The 16,519-nt window shown below is 34.4% G+C and overlaps 2 protein-coding genes across 5 annotated transcripts in view; one reads left to right on the top strand and one right to left on the bottom strand.

Annotated features, from left to right (window-relative positions):
- Positions 1-16,519, top strand: part of LOC128991601 (procollagen-lysine,2-oxoglutarate 5-dioxygenase-like) — a 50,464-nt gene that overhangs the window by 32,036 nt on the left and 1,909 nt on the right. For 2 of the 3 annotated variants that reach the window (XM_054414622.1, XM_054414624.1), the window contains 4 exons: positions 11,277-11,409; positions 12,653-12,835; positions 13,613-13,717; positions 14,293-14,439. In XM_054414622.1, the coding sequence (XP_054270597.1) occupies positions 11,277-11,409; positions 12,653-12,835; positions 13,613-13,717; positions 14,293-14,439 (568 nt within the window). Of the gene's footprint in view, positions 1-11,276; positions 11,410-12,652; positions 12,836-13,612; positions 13,718-14,292; positions 14,440-14,551; positions 14,699-16,519 lie in introns of all 3 variants that reach the window. The other variant, XM_054414623.1, reaches the window with a different exon arrangement.
- Positions 2,751-9,616, bottom strand: LOC128991602 (immunoglobulin domain-containing protein oig-4-like). Of its 2 annotated transcripts, XR_008490671.1 has the most exons (5): positions 9,497-9,616; positions 8,285-8,477; positions 7,487-7,636; positions 3,068-3,435; positions 2,751-3,002 (listed from the first exon to the last, which is right to left on the bottom strand). XR_008490671.1 is itself a non-coding variant. In XM_054414625.1 (4 exons), exons 2-4 carry the CDS (start codon positions 8,474-8,476, stop codon positions 3,277-3,279), a joined length of 501 nt encoding a protein of 166 aa, XP_054270600.1. In that variant the 5' UTR covers position 8,477; positions 9,497-9,616; the 3' UTR covers positions 2,751-3,276. The 2 variants fall into 2 exon arrangements, 1 of the variants encoding a protein (XP_054270600.1); XM_054414625.1 differs by having other exon boundaries at positions 2,751-3,435.

The following is a 16,519-nucleotide window of genomic DNA, read 5'->3' as shown; positions in this document are numbered from 1 at the left end:
AAATTACTTAATGTTATCCAAAAACAAAGCTATTGTCTATTGTGAAGCTCAGTACTGGGGAACGGTGAACCAAGCAATGGCTTGGTATAGTTTATATCGATTGTGAAAGCAATATAAAGGAAACCCAACACTCAAATCAGGAAAATCCGTCAATTCGTTTATTAAGAATCGTGAATTAAAATTACCGTGTAACGTTTTATTAAATGAATATTATATCTTCTACTATTTTTTACTAGTGGTGCTTAGGTGTACAATCTAAAAACGGTTTTATAACATGTAACATACATCTGTTTCCGTGTTTAAGAACTTGCGTTTATTTTAGCTTAGTTTCGTAGAGGATTATTTAGTACCAATTAAACTGAAATTTCAATATTTTTCATATCCCATTATTTTCTGTTATACTGATGGCATTTATATTTAAGATCGAAATCATAAACATTTAACTGGCCATTGTACAGTTTAATAAAAAAAAAACACTTTTTCATGATTTTTTAATTGTCTTTTGAATTACTTTGGGCTAGTTATCTGTTAAAAGTGGAATTGATAACAAAAAACAATAACATTTACTGTATCTTTATTGACACTGACATTTTTAAATACGGCAGTGTACGATTATTTTGTCGTACAAGGTTGGCAACGCTCCGTGCAGTGGGCGCGGCCGGGTTAGCGACTTCCAGAGTTAGCGAATTCCGCCGCGAGACAAAATCGAGTTAGCGGGTTCCGGAGTTAGCCAATTCCTGACTGAGACGGTTAGCCAGTTCCGGAGTTAGCCAGTTCCGACACACGACCGGGTTAGCGAGTTCCTGAGTTAGCCAATTCCTACGTCTCGCCAACATGATGCCAAGTTACTGTGTAACAGGGCCAAACTTGTTGAGACTTGTTATAGTACTTTTTCCTTAAATTTCCCATGTTTAGGTAGATACCACATTTACAACACCATTAAGAGCATATATGTATATAAAATGAAAAAAACATGACTTACTTTTTACAAAGAAATTATAGTTGTGGGACTGACTGATATGACTGGCATGGCTGCAAGGTAGCGCTCTCATCAGATATGCATGACTCTCTTGTTTTGGTTTTAATTTCTGCAAATATCACAAGGTACAAATGGGGAAAAACTCTTTTACTGATGCTACAGAGCTCTGTATTTTGCCATCAGGTGTATAAATAACATCTGTGTAGGGTTTTCTGGAACTTGCATAAAATGTATGGGTTCACGTAAAATTTATGTGTTCACCCATAAATCCGGACCGCCAAGATCCGATAGAGTGCAAAGTTTGCGAGTCTTTTCTCTTATACACCTACAATTTTTGACTAAATGTTAGTAGTATTTCCTTTGCCTTTTTATTTAATAACCTCTTTGGATTACCTGGTATTTTTGGTAATTCGTCTTTCTGAAGTATCAAATGTGCCAACTCAGTGATCTACTCTAGTATAAAGGTCACTGGTTTGATCCTTAGAAAACCACAATCCGTCTGTTGCTTTTGCATGGTTTCAAACTAGACTCAGCTGTTCTTGCTTTTTGGGCTTTTAGTTATAATAAGTGGTACTTGCTATCAAAGCTACATAAGTCACCCCACTCACCCTGCATTCATATTGTGCTTTACATAAGTAGACAAAGAGTTAATGTCTATGTTTTACTGATTAACAATATTTGCAGCTTAAAACATTGTCCTTTGGTAGTTCACATTACAGATCATCTAATGTTCCAAATGGAATAAGGCTACAATTTTATATCCAAACTGAGACACTATAATCTATCCTACATAATGTATTGGGAAAACAATTTTTGAAATGTGTTTGTATAAAGACTTTCATTTATTTTATAGGATGTGTTTGTGCGTTTTCTTTAATAGTTATCGTAAAAATGTGTTTGACAACAGTTTGTTATGAATTTTTCATGATGTTGCATTACAGTTGAATGTGATCAGTAGGTGTACCGATAACACAAAGACTGTTCAGAAAGTAAGGAACGTTTTCTGACGCTGCCAGATGTGTACCAATTGCACTGTTTTAAGAACAGATGTGTTTTTTCTTCAGTGAATTCACAACATTATCGTTATTACAGACACTTTACTTTAGAAATAACATTGCGCTGTTCAATGTCACAAAATTCAATATGTGATGTATACATAAGCAACGTAATGAGTGAAAGTTCGGTCAGCGAATGCCCCAATAATGAATCACCATCTTGATCGTAGGAGTCCAAAAATGCCATAGCTGCCATATTATGATGGTCCAAGTATTTTTAGCACCCATCATATACAAAATTTATTGTAGCCTAGTTTTTTTTTCAAACATCCAAAAACAAAGTCTGTGAAACCTGTAGGAAACAAAGAGAAAGGTCCATTATTGTGAAAAGGCAGTTTTCACAAATCTTCTCATTAACTTCATCAACCAGTTCTAATTGGCTTTCTTTGCTTTTAAAATATGATTCCATACAAATATTTGCAATATTAAACAATGGCTTTGTGCTTTAATTTTTTAAATTTAATATAGCCTATTGTTTTTGATAATAGAAATATGCCCATGATACAGTTTTACTCCGTAGCAAGCAATTCCACTAAGCAAAGAAATAAATTTTAATGGTTTGTAAACAACATTTTCTAACTAAATTATCATACATTATCTGAGCCCCTCTGAATGAAAACCTGCTTTCCTAATAAAAACTGTCAACATCATTTTGCACTGTTTAGATCCAGAAATACCTTTAAGGATAAAAGGGGCTTGTAAATAAAACTCGTAACATACTATAAAAATTGTATTTAACCTATGTACAATTATCAAAACCATTATCATCATGCATACCAAACCTTTACGTGTTTTAGGTTGAATTTTGATTTATTACAATACTCGTATATAACTTATCAAACTATTCAGTCTCTTTGATTTACGATTTATGCGTAACATTATGTATTCTAAAGAACATTATAATTCAACAGTTTAATTATTGTTTAAACTGATTGTAGTCAGTAATTATTATCTCTATGTTTTGTTAACTTAATTTTCTAATCTTTAAAATTAAAATACAACGTTATTTTTCCATACCAACGTTCATTTTTACATTAATTTTCTAATCTTTTAAAATTAAAATACAATGTTATTTTGCTATACCAACGTTCATTTTTACATTGTAAAACAGAATAACTATGTCATATTCACGCTGACAGATAAATATTAGTTTGAAAAAAATTCTAGCGTTTTATTTATTATTTGTCCAAATGGTAACAATAACAACATACAAGTTTGGTATGTAATCGTCAAGGGGAAGGTTCAGTATGTGTAAATAACGTAGTCTGTGCGGAATCCTCTTCTGTCAATGGAGTATTGGTTGTCAGCTTGGCACTCGTAGTATCCTGCGTCCTTTTGCGTTGTAGGATCAATCTCCATCTTGGACTTCATCGTGTCTTCTCCGATTGGCCACTCGTGAACCTGTAACAATATTTTTGAAGATATTGTGAATATGTTTACAGTTTATAAAATGTGTAAAAGTAGTCGTTTAGTTTGCAGCGAGATAGGTTTTGGAACTTCTGTCTATCTAATATTGCCGCTAAAACTTTAAATAGCAAATTAGTTTTTGAAACTTTTTTTACTGTGAATTAATTAATTTGAATTTTAAATAATTCTTGTGTAGCAATAATGCACCAAAATATTAGAGGACTTGCTACAAAGACGAACAGACTACACCATATTCTCAATGACACAAAACCAAGCATTCTAGTCTTGACTGAACACGGACTGAAAAAAACAGAGCTAGAAGCTACAAAAATTCCCGGCTACTCTTTAATTACCCACTTTAGTAGAGAAGAACATAAACTTGGAGGTGTTGCAATATATTCCAAGGAATCCCTTGCTGATACAGTATCAGCTATTAACATATCAAACACATGCCAGGAGTTAATTTTCGAAGCAGCAATGATTCGCATGCAGACAACAAAGAAAAAGGATATCTACATTCTGGGCATCTATAGACCACCAATCGAAAATGCAAGAATTGCCCTTGACCTCCTATCAGACACGCTAGAACTACAAGAAGTACACAAGAAAAACCTCATACTCATCGGTGACATAAATATCGACAGGCTCACTCAAGATTCCAAAAACACCATGCTGGAAGAAGAGTTAACCACACAAAACATCTGGAGATTTCCTCTAGAGGCCACCAGAATAACCCATGACACAGCCACTTCAATAGACTGTATATGCTCAAACATACCATTTGCGTATATTACTGGACAAGTTGTGCATACTGGTCTATCTGACCACACTGCGCAGCTGTGCCTGCTGAAAACACACCAAGAAGACACTTCCCAAAGATTTGTAATGAAAAGAAGCCTAAACAACACAAACCTAAACAATCTAAAGGCTCACCTCCATCTACAAAATTGGGAACATGTTTACTCTTCACCAAATCTTGAAACCTCCTACAACAAATGTCATAATATTCTTCAAACAGCACTGGATTATACATGCCCATTAAAGAAAACTAAAATTAGTACAAACAAAAAACATATGAAGTACTACGATCCTGAAGCAAAATACCTTAAAGAGAACTTTTTGAAAGCTCTGCAAAAGTTTGAGTTAACGAACAGAAATGAAGACAAATTAGAAATGATTAATAGAAAAAGGATATACGACATGAAACTAAGAAACCTAAAAATGTCCTCAACAGCTAGCTTCATAGAACAAGCTGACAACAAACCAAAAGCACTATGGCAAGTTATAAACAAGGAAAGGAAAGGAAAATGTGAAGAGAAAACCCTTACAGAATTAGAAATAAATGGCAAACTCACAAACGACACAAAAGAAATGGCCGAACACTTCAACACATTCTTCTCAAATATAGCAGAAAATACCCTTGACCAAAATAGAGCAATCGTTATAGACCCTGAAACAGTGCTGAATGGAGAAGAACCAGTCTGCCCAATACACCTTACCCTAACTTCAACATCCTATAAAGAAGTTAAAACGATAATAAACTCCCTAAAAGCCAAAACATCAAGTGGAATAGATGAGTTTTCCTCTAAGATGATAAAGCACTGCTCTCAAGAACTCATCTCTCCTCTGGTTTATCTTATAAATAAATCATTTAAAGAAGGCAAATTCCCATCCGCCATAAAAGTCAGTAAAATATACCCCAAACATAAAAAAGGACCAACTGAAAATGCTCAAAACTACAGGCCCATCTCTCTCATCTCCAGTTTCTCTAAAATCATAGAAAAAATTGCTCTGGCTAGATTAATGGCACATCTTAATCATAACAAACTCTTAACTGACAGCCAACATGGCTTTCGGAAGAATAAATCTACATCCTCAGCTATAACAGCACTAATTGAGTACGTCCTAGACCAGATAGAAAACGAACAATACATTTCCGCCATCTTCCTTGATTACAGTAAGGCTTTTGACTGCCTGGGCCACGACCTGATATGCAAGAAACTCGAAAGACTCGGTATAAGAAATTCTGCGCTAGAATGGTTCAAAAGCTACCTAACGGGACGTTCACAAGTCGTGGAACTGCAAAACTCATCAAATGAAGTCACAGAAAGTTTCAAATCTTCAAAAAGCAAGCTGACGAGAGGAGTTCCACAAGGCTCTGTATTAGGCCCGATTCTATTCATCTTATTGACTAATGACTTCCCCAAACAAATTGAGAGTGAAAATGCTGTTGCAATCATGTATGCAGATGACACAACCATTTTGATCAAGGACAACACAGCCCAAAACCTTTACCTTAATTCAAAATCGATCCTAAACAAAACTATCCTCTACTCAAAGAACAATGACTTAGCAATAAACCCCACAAAAACTACAACTCTGAATTTCAGTAAGAAAAAAGACATAGTCCCTCAATTAGATGATGTAACAATAGAAAACCACACAAAATTTCTCGGTGTTATCCTTGATAACAAACTAACATGGAAAGAGCACATCAACCACTTAAGCAAAAAAATCAGTACTGGAATATATGTCGTCAGAAGAATAAACTACATAGGCGGACTCTCCGTGGCCAAAACAGCTTACTTCGCACTGGTAGAGTCGCATCTTAGATATGGCTTGACAGTGTGGGGAGGAACTTCAACAAAAAATATGAATCGAATTCTTGTCCTTCAAAAGAAAGCCATAAGAGCCCTCGCCAACCTTGTCCCACCACAGACTTGCAGACTAGCATTCGCAAACCTAGGAATCCTCACAGTGGTGTCTCTCTACATACTTGAAACCATAAAGTATGTGAATGAAATAAACCCCCCAAGAAACCAAGACCTGCACCACTACAACACCCGTCATGGCTCCAAATTTGCACTACCAGTTCACCGAACAACTCTTTGGGAGAAAAAACCTTCCTACACCGGCTGCAAGCTGAGGAACCATCTACCTGACTACCTGAGAGACCTGACTGGCAACAAGCTACACCAGGAGTTGAAGAAGTGGCTAATAGCAAGACCCTTCTACTCAATAAAGGAATTTTATGAAAATTAATATGTACAATTCACTATTGTATTGACACTATTGTAATTCTTGACGAATTAACAATAAAGAATATTGTATTGTATTGTATTGTACTTGAAATGTCTGCATTGTGATGGTGAATTCAATCAAAAAACGTTGTGTAAGTTTGTCCAAGGAACTGGCAACATAACCTAGAAGTAAACAATCCATTTGCATTTTTTCTCAATTAATTTGTAGAGCGAGTAATACAAAAGTTTACATAAAAAACATAAGGTACGCCAAGATTTGGTATAATTTTACTACATAAACTTAGTAAGTAGTAACAAGGCATTATTATAGTTTCATACATGCATTCATTTGATCTAAAACTAGGCAAGTTTACTTTACCACCGTGACAACACTATGTGCTTCGTATATTTTTACACTTCCAAAGTAATAGCAGAACTGGCAAATATGATTCATCTCACCAAGTGAATGTGTATCTGTTAGACCAGACCTCTCTTTTTCTACTCTCCTCAAGCACAAAAGATATCTTATTATTAATCGTCTCCTCCTCCCATTTTCAATATTTCTTCTTTGAACTTGAGGCATTTTCTGTTCTTCCAACAAACTGATTAACTGTTTAACTTGGTCTTAACCTACCGAATTACAAACATCAAAATTTACTCCCAAAAAGCTAATGAGTTTCTTTTTATAAACAGCTGTTTTTGTTTTTAAATTTGTTCTATGTATTTCTTATAGGGGAAAACCCGACCTATGAGAGGGTCCCATGCCCTTAAGAGTAGGAATTTTAAAATTCTAAAACCTTATTGCAAAACTACATATTGTGACGAATCTTTTGGCACCCTGAAGAGTTGAAATTGGTCCACAAATAAGGGAGGAGTTGCGTTAACAAAAAACGGCTTCACGTATTATATATACAGATATAAGATAGATAGATGGATACTGTACATATTTTTTTTCTTATAATGCTGGTTGCAAGTGATATAACAACACTTCAGATTGATATAATGTACAATGTCAAACATGTTACCTGGAAGAACTTGTGTGCGTAAAGCTCAATTCCGTCTTTGAACCATGTAATATGAGGTCTTGGTAGACCTTGTGCCATGCAGAAGAAGGTTATCTTACGTCCCAACATGTAGTCCAACTCAAAGTGTGAGGACTTAACTATCCTGGCTCCCTGAAACCAATCAATTGATTTTGACAAAATGTTGCTTCTTCTTCTTATACGATATATTTTATTATTTTAATTTTAATTAGCCAATACACCAATAAAACTGTCCAAGTATGGTGGTCTACCATATTGGAAAAACAGGTAAACCATTTGTTGAACCTCGTGTGATTTCTAAAGCATCTAGATGAATCATTAATAACTAACAGTAATTCAAACCATGACATTTTTCACCGTATCAGTTGATGCTACATTATGGTTTGGTTGCTTTAAGTATACAGAATTTAAATTTATGTAACTAAGATCCTTACCAGATATATAGTAAGAGTGGTAAATCCTGGTCTTTGGGTGACGACCATGTAGATGAAGACAACGTCTTAGTTGCCAACGTTTCGGATGTGATGCATATGTCCACTTTCATAGCACTAACATTTCTTCACAGCCCGGGAAATCCTCTGTTGTAGGTACATGCACAGGGGCGAGGGTGGGCTGCTCAAGCCTTCCATTGATTCTCTGGGAAGAGAGGGTTGACCTGGGTTTTGTTATAACTACGTTATCGTCGTCTTCATCTACACAGTCATCACCCAAAGTTAGGATTGAAAGCTTTTAGGCATCGACTGTGGAAGCATATCACAAAGAAGTTGTGGATTTACTCACGTCTTTATTCTCATAGTAACTGGCACTGGCTGGATTTCTGTGCTGTATTTGAATTGGCATCCGACTACCATACTGGCCCCGTCTACCTCCCTTGCCCCTCCCCCCACCTCTACCCCCTCCCCCGCCTCTAGCTGCCTCTGACACTGCCACCGCCACTACAAACACCACCATACAAAAGTGCACCTTCACCATCCTGCAATGAACAATGTTCTTTAAATATTAATATGATCAAATACAGTACACATTTTAAAGGAAATCAAAATTACTGATTATGTTTTTGGAGAGGGATATAGAGTTCAGCTAGTTTACCTGAGAAAGCTTAGAGCTAAGGGCTAATAGATGTGACCCAACAAACTCACAACATGAAATGCTGATATTTTTTCCTAATACAGGACTTCTTCAGAGAGAAGGTTAACAAGAAGTTCAGATTTACTTCTCTTTTACCTACTTTTATGAAGAAGTTTTATATTTGGACAAAGTATGAGGGTTATGTTTTGTGTATTTTTACTGTGTAACTATCTATTAGTCCCTGAACTCTTAACTTTCTTAGCTGAAACAGGGGCGGCTCCAGAGGGCAGGCCAGGTAGGCCCACTGTCCAACATTTAGGTGGATATTTAAATTTATAAATAAATAAATAAATTTGTCAAGCGTACCCAAAAAGTTTTTCCTGGAGCCGCCCCTGAGCTGAACTCTTCTCCAAAATATCACAAAACAGTTCACAATAATTCCAAACGTCGATGTAATCAGATGGACAAGATAATGAACAATAAACTCCTTTGCTGGCGTGTTCCATTTGTCAAATACAGTGTTAATCGAAACACAAACCGTGATTCAAATACCTAAGGCTTAAGGTTTAGTTAAACAATACCATGAATTCAAAATCATCATTAATAGACTACTAAATAAATCCCAGGTAAGGTATTTTGCGTGTTCTAGAATAGTAGCACCGTAAGTAAACAAAACAATACAAAAATTAATACACAGATATCTCCCACGGAACGTAAATAAACTAAATATCTGGAATCAAAAGACTTTTCAAAATCCTGAACAAATATAAGTTTAAATTTCTTTTTCTATACTTATTTCTAACACTATAGTCAAGAGGTTGAGATTGTTGTGAGAAAGTATTCAATTTTCTTTCCTCTTGGACATCTTAGTATCTCACAAATGGGAAAGATTAAGCTTTTCTAATCTTTATCACTAATTCTCACCTTATGTAAGTATTGCTGATAGTTGGTAAATCCTACAGCAGCACACTCACTGAATGGTGGATCACAGTATAATTTGTGCCAATATTGGCGTGATGTGACGTGAAGCACGTTGCTCGACGAAGGATGTGCCAATGAGGTGTTACTCCACTCTGATGTTGCCGCCGTCCCCTTCATTGTTTAATCTGATCTAACAAGGTCATAATGGGTCAACAACTGTCGAATTGTCAACTCCCCTTAGATTTATCGCAGCCCTGCTCTCTATATTCTTATGTTGATTGCCGTCCCACTTTGCCTCTCAAGTTGTCCCAAGTGTTCTGTAGGTTAAGGTCAAGGAAGCTTTGCAACTTAGTCTTGTACGGTTTTTGACTTGAACTCTTGCATATCCAGTAAAAAGGAGGAAATGGTTGTTTAACGTACTTCAGAAATATATTCTTTTTCATTAAAGTTGTTTGTCTAAAGACTCCAACCTAAAGATGGAGATTTCTAAATATTTTTCCTACAGTTGCCTGAAAAATTGGACTTCCTTGCCCTGATTATAGCATGCCAAGTAGCTAATTGATGCATTTACTTACTTTTTCCGCACTAATTTTTTTACCGCACTCCAGTATTCCAAACAACACAAAACATCGTGCTTTTATTAGACATGTAATACTTATACGCTTGAAAATAAGTTGGCAACAAGATACTGCAATCAGATGGTGCAGCGTTTTCCATTTCGTTCAACGCTTGGATTTAACCTAACCTAAAAACCTGTTCAATAGTGTTTGAAAGATTAATTATTTATATGCTTTATAGTAACTGTAGGAAAAATATAATGTGTAACGCAAGTGCAAATGCCTTTGCTGCACTCGAGAAACTTTCCACACTCGCCTGCGGCTCGTCCGTAAACATTTCTCTCGTGTGTAGCAAAGTGATACTTCGCACACTAGCTACTCAAATAACTAGTTCAACATTGGATACAAGATTTAGCATTCATAACTTGTGGATGGGATTGGTTATTTCTTTGATTAAAGTTGATTTTTGTTGACGACAAGTTAATCTTGTTTAAAGGATTGTAGGCATTGTGAAAAAGGATGAATTTCCAGATACTTGTAACACTATGAAACTTGTCTTTCAAAAATTAGTCATAGAAAATACTTTGAATTGTTTTTATATTTTTATCTAAGACATTATTTTGAATATTTTTTATCACCATTAGTAAACAAAGTTTTCTCAATGTAAACTTTAACATTAACCTTAAATAAACCCACTTGCACTAAAAATTAACTTCAAATTCCAAACCACAGGGATTTTTATGTTAACCTACCTCAACTTGACTACCAGCTTGTCCTTAAAATTTCATCAAAATAATTTTAGGGTTAATAACTTGAAACAAATATTCTAGGCTATATGTAGGTAGGTATATATTACTTTAGGAGAGAAAAATAGATTTTTTCTTTAAGAAACAAATTTTGCAAATTTATTTGGACTAAATTTTTGCTGCCTTTAATAAAAAAGTTGATAATATGAATACAAAATAACATCGTTGTTACCCTTGTTGGAGAATTGTCAAATTCGCTAGCTAACTTTGTTTTAATACAAAATTCAATGTTTTGTATTGACCATAACTGTATGTTTTCTGAAAAAAATTTACCTAGCAAGTTTTAAAAACAGTTAAAAGGATTCCACTCCTAAAAATGAATACCAGCAAAAAATTAATAATGTCCGTTTTAATTTTGTTGTATTTTACTAGAAATTTTCTTATAAATCTTGCTATATTTGTAATCTTTGACTGTTACAGAGGTGTGTGGAATGTCCCGTACATCTCGACAGCTTATCTGATCAACTCAACGGTTCTACGCAAAGCTAAACCCCAGTATGAGTCAAGTGAGCTGGATCCTGATATGTCATTCTGTTACCGCTACAGAGAAACTGTGAGTATACCATCCAACATACGTTACATTCTTTGTACACTGAATGCATATCTGAACTTGTCAAACACTTCAAATTTGGGGTTGGGGCCAGATTGTTAAGTATGGTAGAGTTGACACCTTTAATGTCACATTTTGTTCACTGTTCGATTGTATTATTAAAGCAAATTTCATGTAGATTGCAAAGTTTCACTGTGAAATAAATTGTATTTCATTGCTGGCTGATTACCTTTGTTCACAATGAAGGTTAATTTAAAAGAATGTTATTTGGAAATAAATACATACAAAACCCTTAGATTTTGTTGTATCAAAACAAAAACTTATGTAACTGTGCTAGATTATGTTTGTAAAAATTTAATATTGTTTACATTTCTATTGAAAGTACATCTTAACTCTGGCGGGGTTTTAAGACTAATAAAAATAAGTTTTGATTGCTTTGAAATACAATTTTGTAAACTTTTATTTTAAAATCATCTATTATATTATTAAAGTGATACAATCAAATTTTATGCAAACGGTTAAGGCCATTTACTAAATAAAAATATAGGCATATGTCACATCAAAATGAAGCTTAGAATGTGTAGATTTGCCGAAAAGTATTGATATGGACGAATTTCCTAAGGGCTCTGCCCCACAGGCTGATTTACAAAGGGCTACGCCAAAGTTAAATTTAATTTAGTTAATGAAACAGCTGGTCAGTACAATGAACTGGTGTTTGTTTATTTACTCGAAAAAGATGTTTGTGATGCTGTATGTAGATTGAGGAGGGTTATGTTTGGTTTTAAAGAAAGGTTGTATACGTTTTGTAAAGTATTGCTCAAAGTTTCATTTTGTAATTTATATAGTAAGCTACATGTAAAGAGGCTTGACTAAAGTTGAAGAATTATGGTAAAACATGTCATTCGTGAAGCATCAATATGAAGAAGTTGATGCTGTTGCTACACTAAGGTATGTTGTCATATAATTTTGAATCTATTAACATAAAAAGTAGGAATTTGAAAGGAAGTAGGTTTACACTTTTAAATCAGTTTATATTTTCAAACTAAATCATAGACTTGACGTATTTTAAAACACACATCAGAATTACTTTAATAGCTCTCCAGGTCACATTTTCTTCCCGTTGCAAAGCACGGGTATAGCAGCTTGTATTTTATTATTTATGTATTCCTTACAACTTAGTTTTGAGCAACTGGTTCGGCAATTTTTGAATAATCTTTTACTAAATTTCTCATGTTTATGTTTACAGGGGGTGTTTATGTATGTGAGCAACCTGGAAGATTATGGACATCTGATAAACCCAGAGTTCTTCGACACCCGCCTCGTCCACCCAGATATGTATGAATTGCTCTTCAACAAGATGGAATGGGAGCGGCGCTACATTAGTCCCGAGTACCCAGAAAACTTCAACCCGGATAAAGCCTTAGAACAGGTAGGGCCATGCTTAATACCTTATAGGTTAAGTTAGTCATATGGCTTGTCGTGGTGGAAGTTTTCCAATTCATAGAAAGTTCTTTTTTCCTGTAAAACCTATCGTTTTCCTAGATAAATGGACCTGCAGCTTAAATCTCTCGGGGTTATGGCATTACCTACTTTAAAAATGTTTTTAAAGATTACGCCTACCTATGTAGGTAGGCCTAATTACGATGTCGACACTTTTCTCCAGGACAAAGTTTGACATTACCCACTAGAGACTGGACGATCAACTACTTATTAAATTATTACTTCACTAGCCCATACTTGGCTTACTGTAGTTTGGTCATTCATGGCAGAAGGTTTCATCTATGCACCTAATTCAAATTCACATTTTCTAAGCATGGTTTAATAAGTTTCATTTAAGGATACAATTTTTTATTTTAGTCACAAATGCTTGAAGAATGTTTTTAGTGACCAATCACAAACACAATCAGTTTAGTGATAAAACTCTGCAAATACCAAAAAAAGTAGGATATAATTTTCAACCCTACTCCACATTTAATTTTTGTAAATATTATCAGCATTACACATTCCAACTTTGGTGCCAGGTTTCAAGTTTAGGCATGTCCATAAAGGGAAAAGAAATAAACAAATATTATTTGTTTAAACAGCCCCGCAACTTGAAAAAGCCAAGTATCAAACTTTAGTTGTTAAAATGTAATTCATGATTAACTATTTAGTTGTAGACTAGTAAACATTTGTGCACATTTTGTAAAAAAAAATGTTCTTACAGCCATGCCCAGATGTTTACTGGTTCCCAGTAACAACTCCAGAATTCACACAAAACCTGATTGAAATCATGGAAAACTTTGGGCAATGGTCCAACGGTACAAACACTGTAAGTAATTTTTGCTGATACATTCTGAAACAGTTGTTATTGGCAAATCATGTAATTTGTAGCATTATTCTGAATAGGTTATGTTTGTATATTTCATCAGTTTTTCTATTTATTTTAAGACTGGTAATGTTATTGAATTGTATAAAAAATGTTGGGCAATGTTTGCATCATGATTAAAACTTAAGTTTTAAAAAATAACTGTCTTGAAAATCATATTACAACTTAAAATGTATTATAACTGTCAAAATCATTCAAAGGGCAACTAAATTTCCTTTGAAAAAATAGTTGTTTACTTATATTAACTGTTGAGACACATTTTTTACATTGCAAAAGTTAGAACTCATTTTTTTGTTTTATCTTTTCTATCTACACAGTTCTTTCGTCATGCAAAAAAATGTGTCTGGGCAGTTAAACAAATTTGTTCACATAAAACTCAAATAATTTTGTTTACTAGTTACTACCAAAGATTGAGTGTTAAAGTTTCAACTAAAACATGTTTTACTTAGTTGTTGGTTATGTTGTTTTGCTTAATATTTCATCAACAGTGCATTAGTAACAACCTGATTGTTGTCAAGGACAATCGTCTGATTGGAGGATATGAAAATGTTCCAACGAGAGACATTCACATGAACCAGGTCGGCTACGAGCAGACGTGGATGGAGTTTCTACGAGTTTACGTTCGGCCTCTGCAGGAACACGTCTTCCTGGGCTACATCCACGATGTATTTATCTCTGTTCATGCATGCTGTGTGTCTCTAATATGCACGACTAATCTCTAATATCTGTCTGTTTCCTCTCTTCTTCCTTCTTTCTCCCCTTCTCTCCTCCTCCTAGGATGACAGAATTGAAGGGGGTTACGAGAATGTTCCCACAAGGGATATCCATATGAAACAAGTTGGTTTACACGACTCTTGGCTACAGTTTTTGCGGTTGTATGTGCAACCTTTGAAAGAGCATGTGTTTTTGGATTATGACCAAGAAGTAAGTTTTATTATAGTTTGAGAGTTGGGTGATGGAGGTGGTGGATAGTAGTATAAAAAGACACCACTCTGAACCTTCGATTTATTTCATGATTTTATTGGTTCTTGGAAGCATGGTGAAATTTACCGTGGTAGTTTATTGGTGAGTCAGTTGGTAGCGCAATAGACTTTGGATTTAGGGCAGCGATATATGTTTGTTAGAAATTCACTAAGAGAGGCCAACCTGTCCAAAAGTAGTCTTGTCCAATAATTTTAAAATCAGTAATATTTTGCTGTTAATGCTCAACTAGCAACGAGTGTCACTTCGTTACTTCAACATCCATGATATGTTTGAATTAATTTACAATCTTTTATTGCTCTGAGTTGTGTTGAAAATTAAATATTTCTTAAGTGATAATCATTAGCTTATAACTACAATAAGTAAGACTTGTAATTTTCTAAGCAAACCCTGAACACACCTTTGTAATTAGTTTTTCTAACAACCAACTGTAACAATAACCCTATTTTCGTATGGATGCAAACACAATTGTATAGTGGCCATCTGTTTTGGTGTTTAAAATGGTGTAAACAAATGTAAACTTGAAAGGATGATTGACAACAGAATTCAGCACAAACTCTGACATTAAAAAAAATATATGACAAAGTGCTTTCACATGATATCATCCAAACCCGCAAAAGGGGCATCTAGAGGGAAAGATCTTTAAATAATTGATACCCAATATGCCTATAAAAAAAATATTTAGGGGTCGATTTGCTGAATACAAAAATCCAACAAATTCTTTTAATAATATAGATACTAAGGGAAACCAACGCAAACTTATTTTTGAATGTGTTGTGATTGTGCTCTGTTCCTATTCAGATAGATACTGTACCATAAGCACAGCTCGAATCTCACCATTAGCTTGCAATCACACAAGTACTATACGTTAATCAGCTCACCACCTCACCCCTGGCATAGTTTGATGATTTGCAAACCATATATCAAAAACCTTTGTAGAAGGAAAATTCAAGGTTACAGTGTAAGAGGTCCAACATGAAACTGACTGACACCACAACCTGATTTGACATAAAAAGACCAGCATTTTATATCTTTCCTATAAGTTTGGATGACAGATTGCCTTTCTTTCGTCCAAAAGTTTTGGATCACAACTAACTTTCTAGAGAAAATAGTTTCAGGCAGTTTTAAAGTACACAGAAAGTTCTCAACTCAATGAATTTCATATTCACCACTTTGAAGGGGCTGCATTTTTGTACTTTTTCTGAAGCTTTTTCTTGACCCTTGTAGGGTCAAAATTTAAAATTGTGTTGTGAACTTTTAGTTTGCTATCACGGCTTGGAACTATTTTAATTTATAAGTTAGTTGATTTTTTGTTTTTATTCTTTCTTCCTTAATAATGTAGATCTATTATTTTGTGTGACATAATCTACTATTCCATAAAATTTGGATAAAACAAAATCAAACCTGTTCTAGCCTAGAGTCCTTTACCAAAAATACCTAAATTTTATTTCCTTAATTCTGTACATGGAAATGCCTTTCATCCAATTTTATTTCCTCAACTGTAGATATAAATGCTTGTTAAAGGCTTTGCCATTGGATTTATGCAATAAACGTTATGCATTCTAATAAGCATGCTTTTCTTAACTATTGCTGTTTGTTTTTCTCAGTTTTACATATTGTTTTACTTATGTGTGTCATTTTTTTAGTTGTAATATTTTTAAATGGTCTTGATTTGGGTGATGAATTTGTATAAATAATTCAAATAAGTTGAATCAGTAAAGAGTTTTCAGCTTAAGTGAGGAGAGAAAGTTTAAGTAAATATTT

The sequence above is a fragment of the Macrosteles quadrilineatus genome, unplaced genomic scaffold, assembly GCF_028750875.1.
Source record: "Macrosteles quadrilineatus isolate MER2022 unplaced genomic scaffold, UCM_ALF_1.0 Scaffold_4__1_contigs__length_99947679, whole genome shotgun sequence".
NCBI lineage: Eukaryota > Metazoa > Arthropoda > Insecta > Hemiptera > Cicadellidae > Macrosteles > Macrosteles quadrilineatus.
This window is presented reverse-complemented; position numbering and strand designations above follow the sequence as displayed.

What these genes read in the sequence shown, in the direction of transcription:
- LOC128991602 (XM_054414625.1), bottom strand. Translation starts at nt 8,476, where the DNA reads ATGGTGAAGGTGCACTTTTGTATGGTGGTGTTTGTAGTGGCGGTGGCA. An exon ending in GTTACTATGAGAATAAAGAC is followed by an intron (nt 7,637 to 8,284) that starts GTGAGTAAATCC and finishes GATTGGTTTCAG; the next exon opens with GGAGCCAGGATAGTTAAGTC. An exon ending in ACGCACACAAGTTCTTCCAG is followed by an intron (nt 3,436 to 7,486) that starts GTAACATGTTTG and finishes ATATTGTTACAG; the next exon opens with GTTCACGAGTGGCCAATCGG.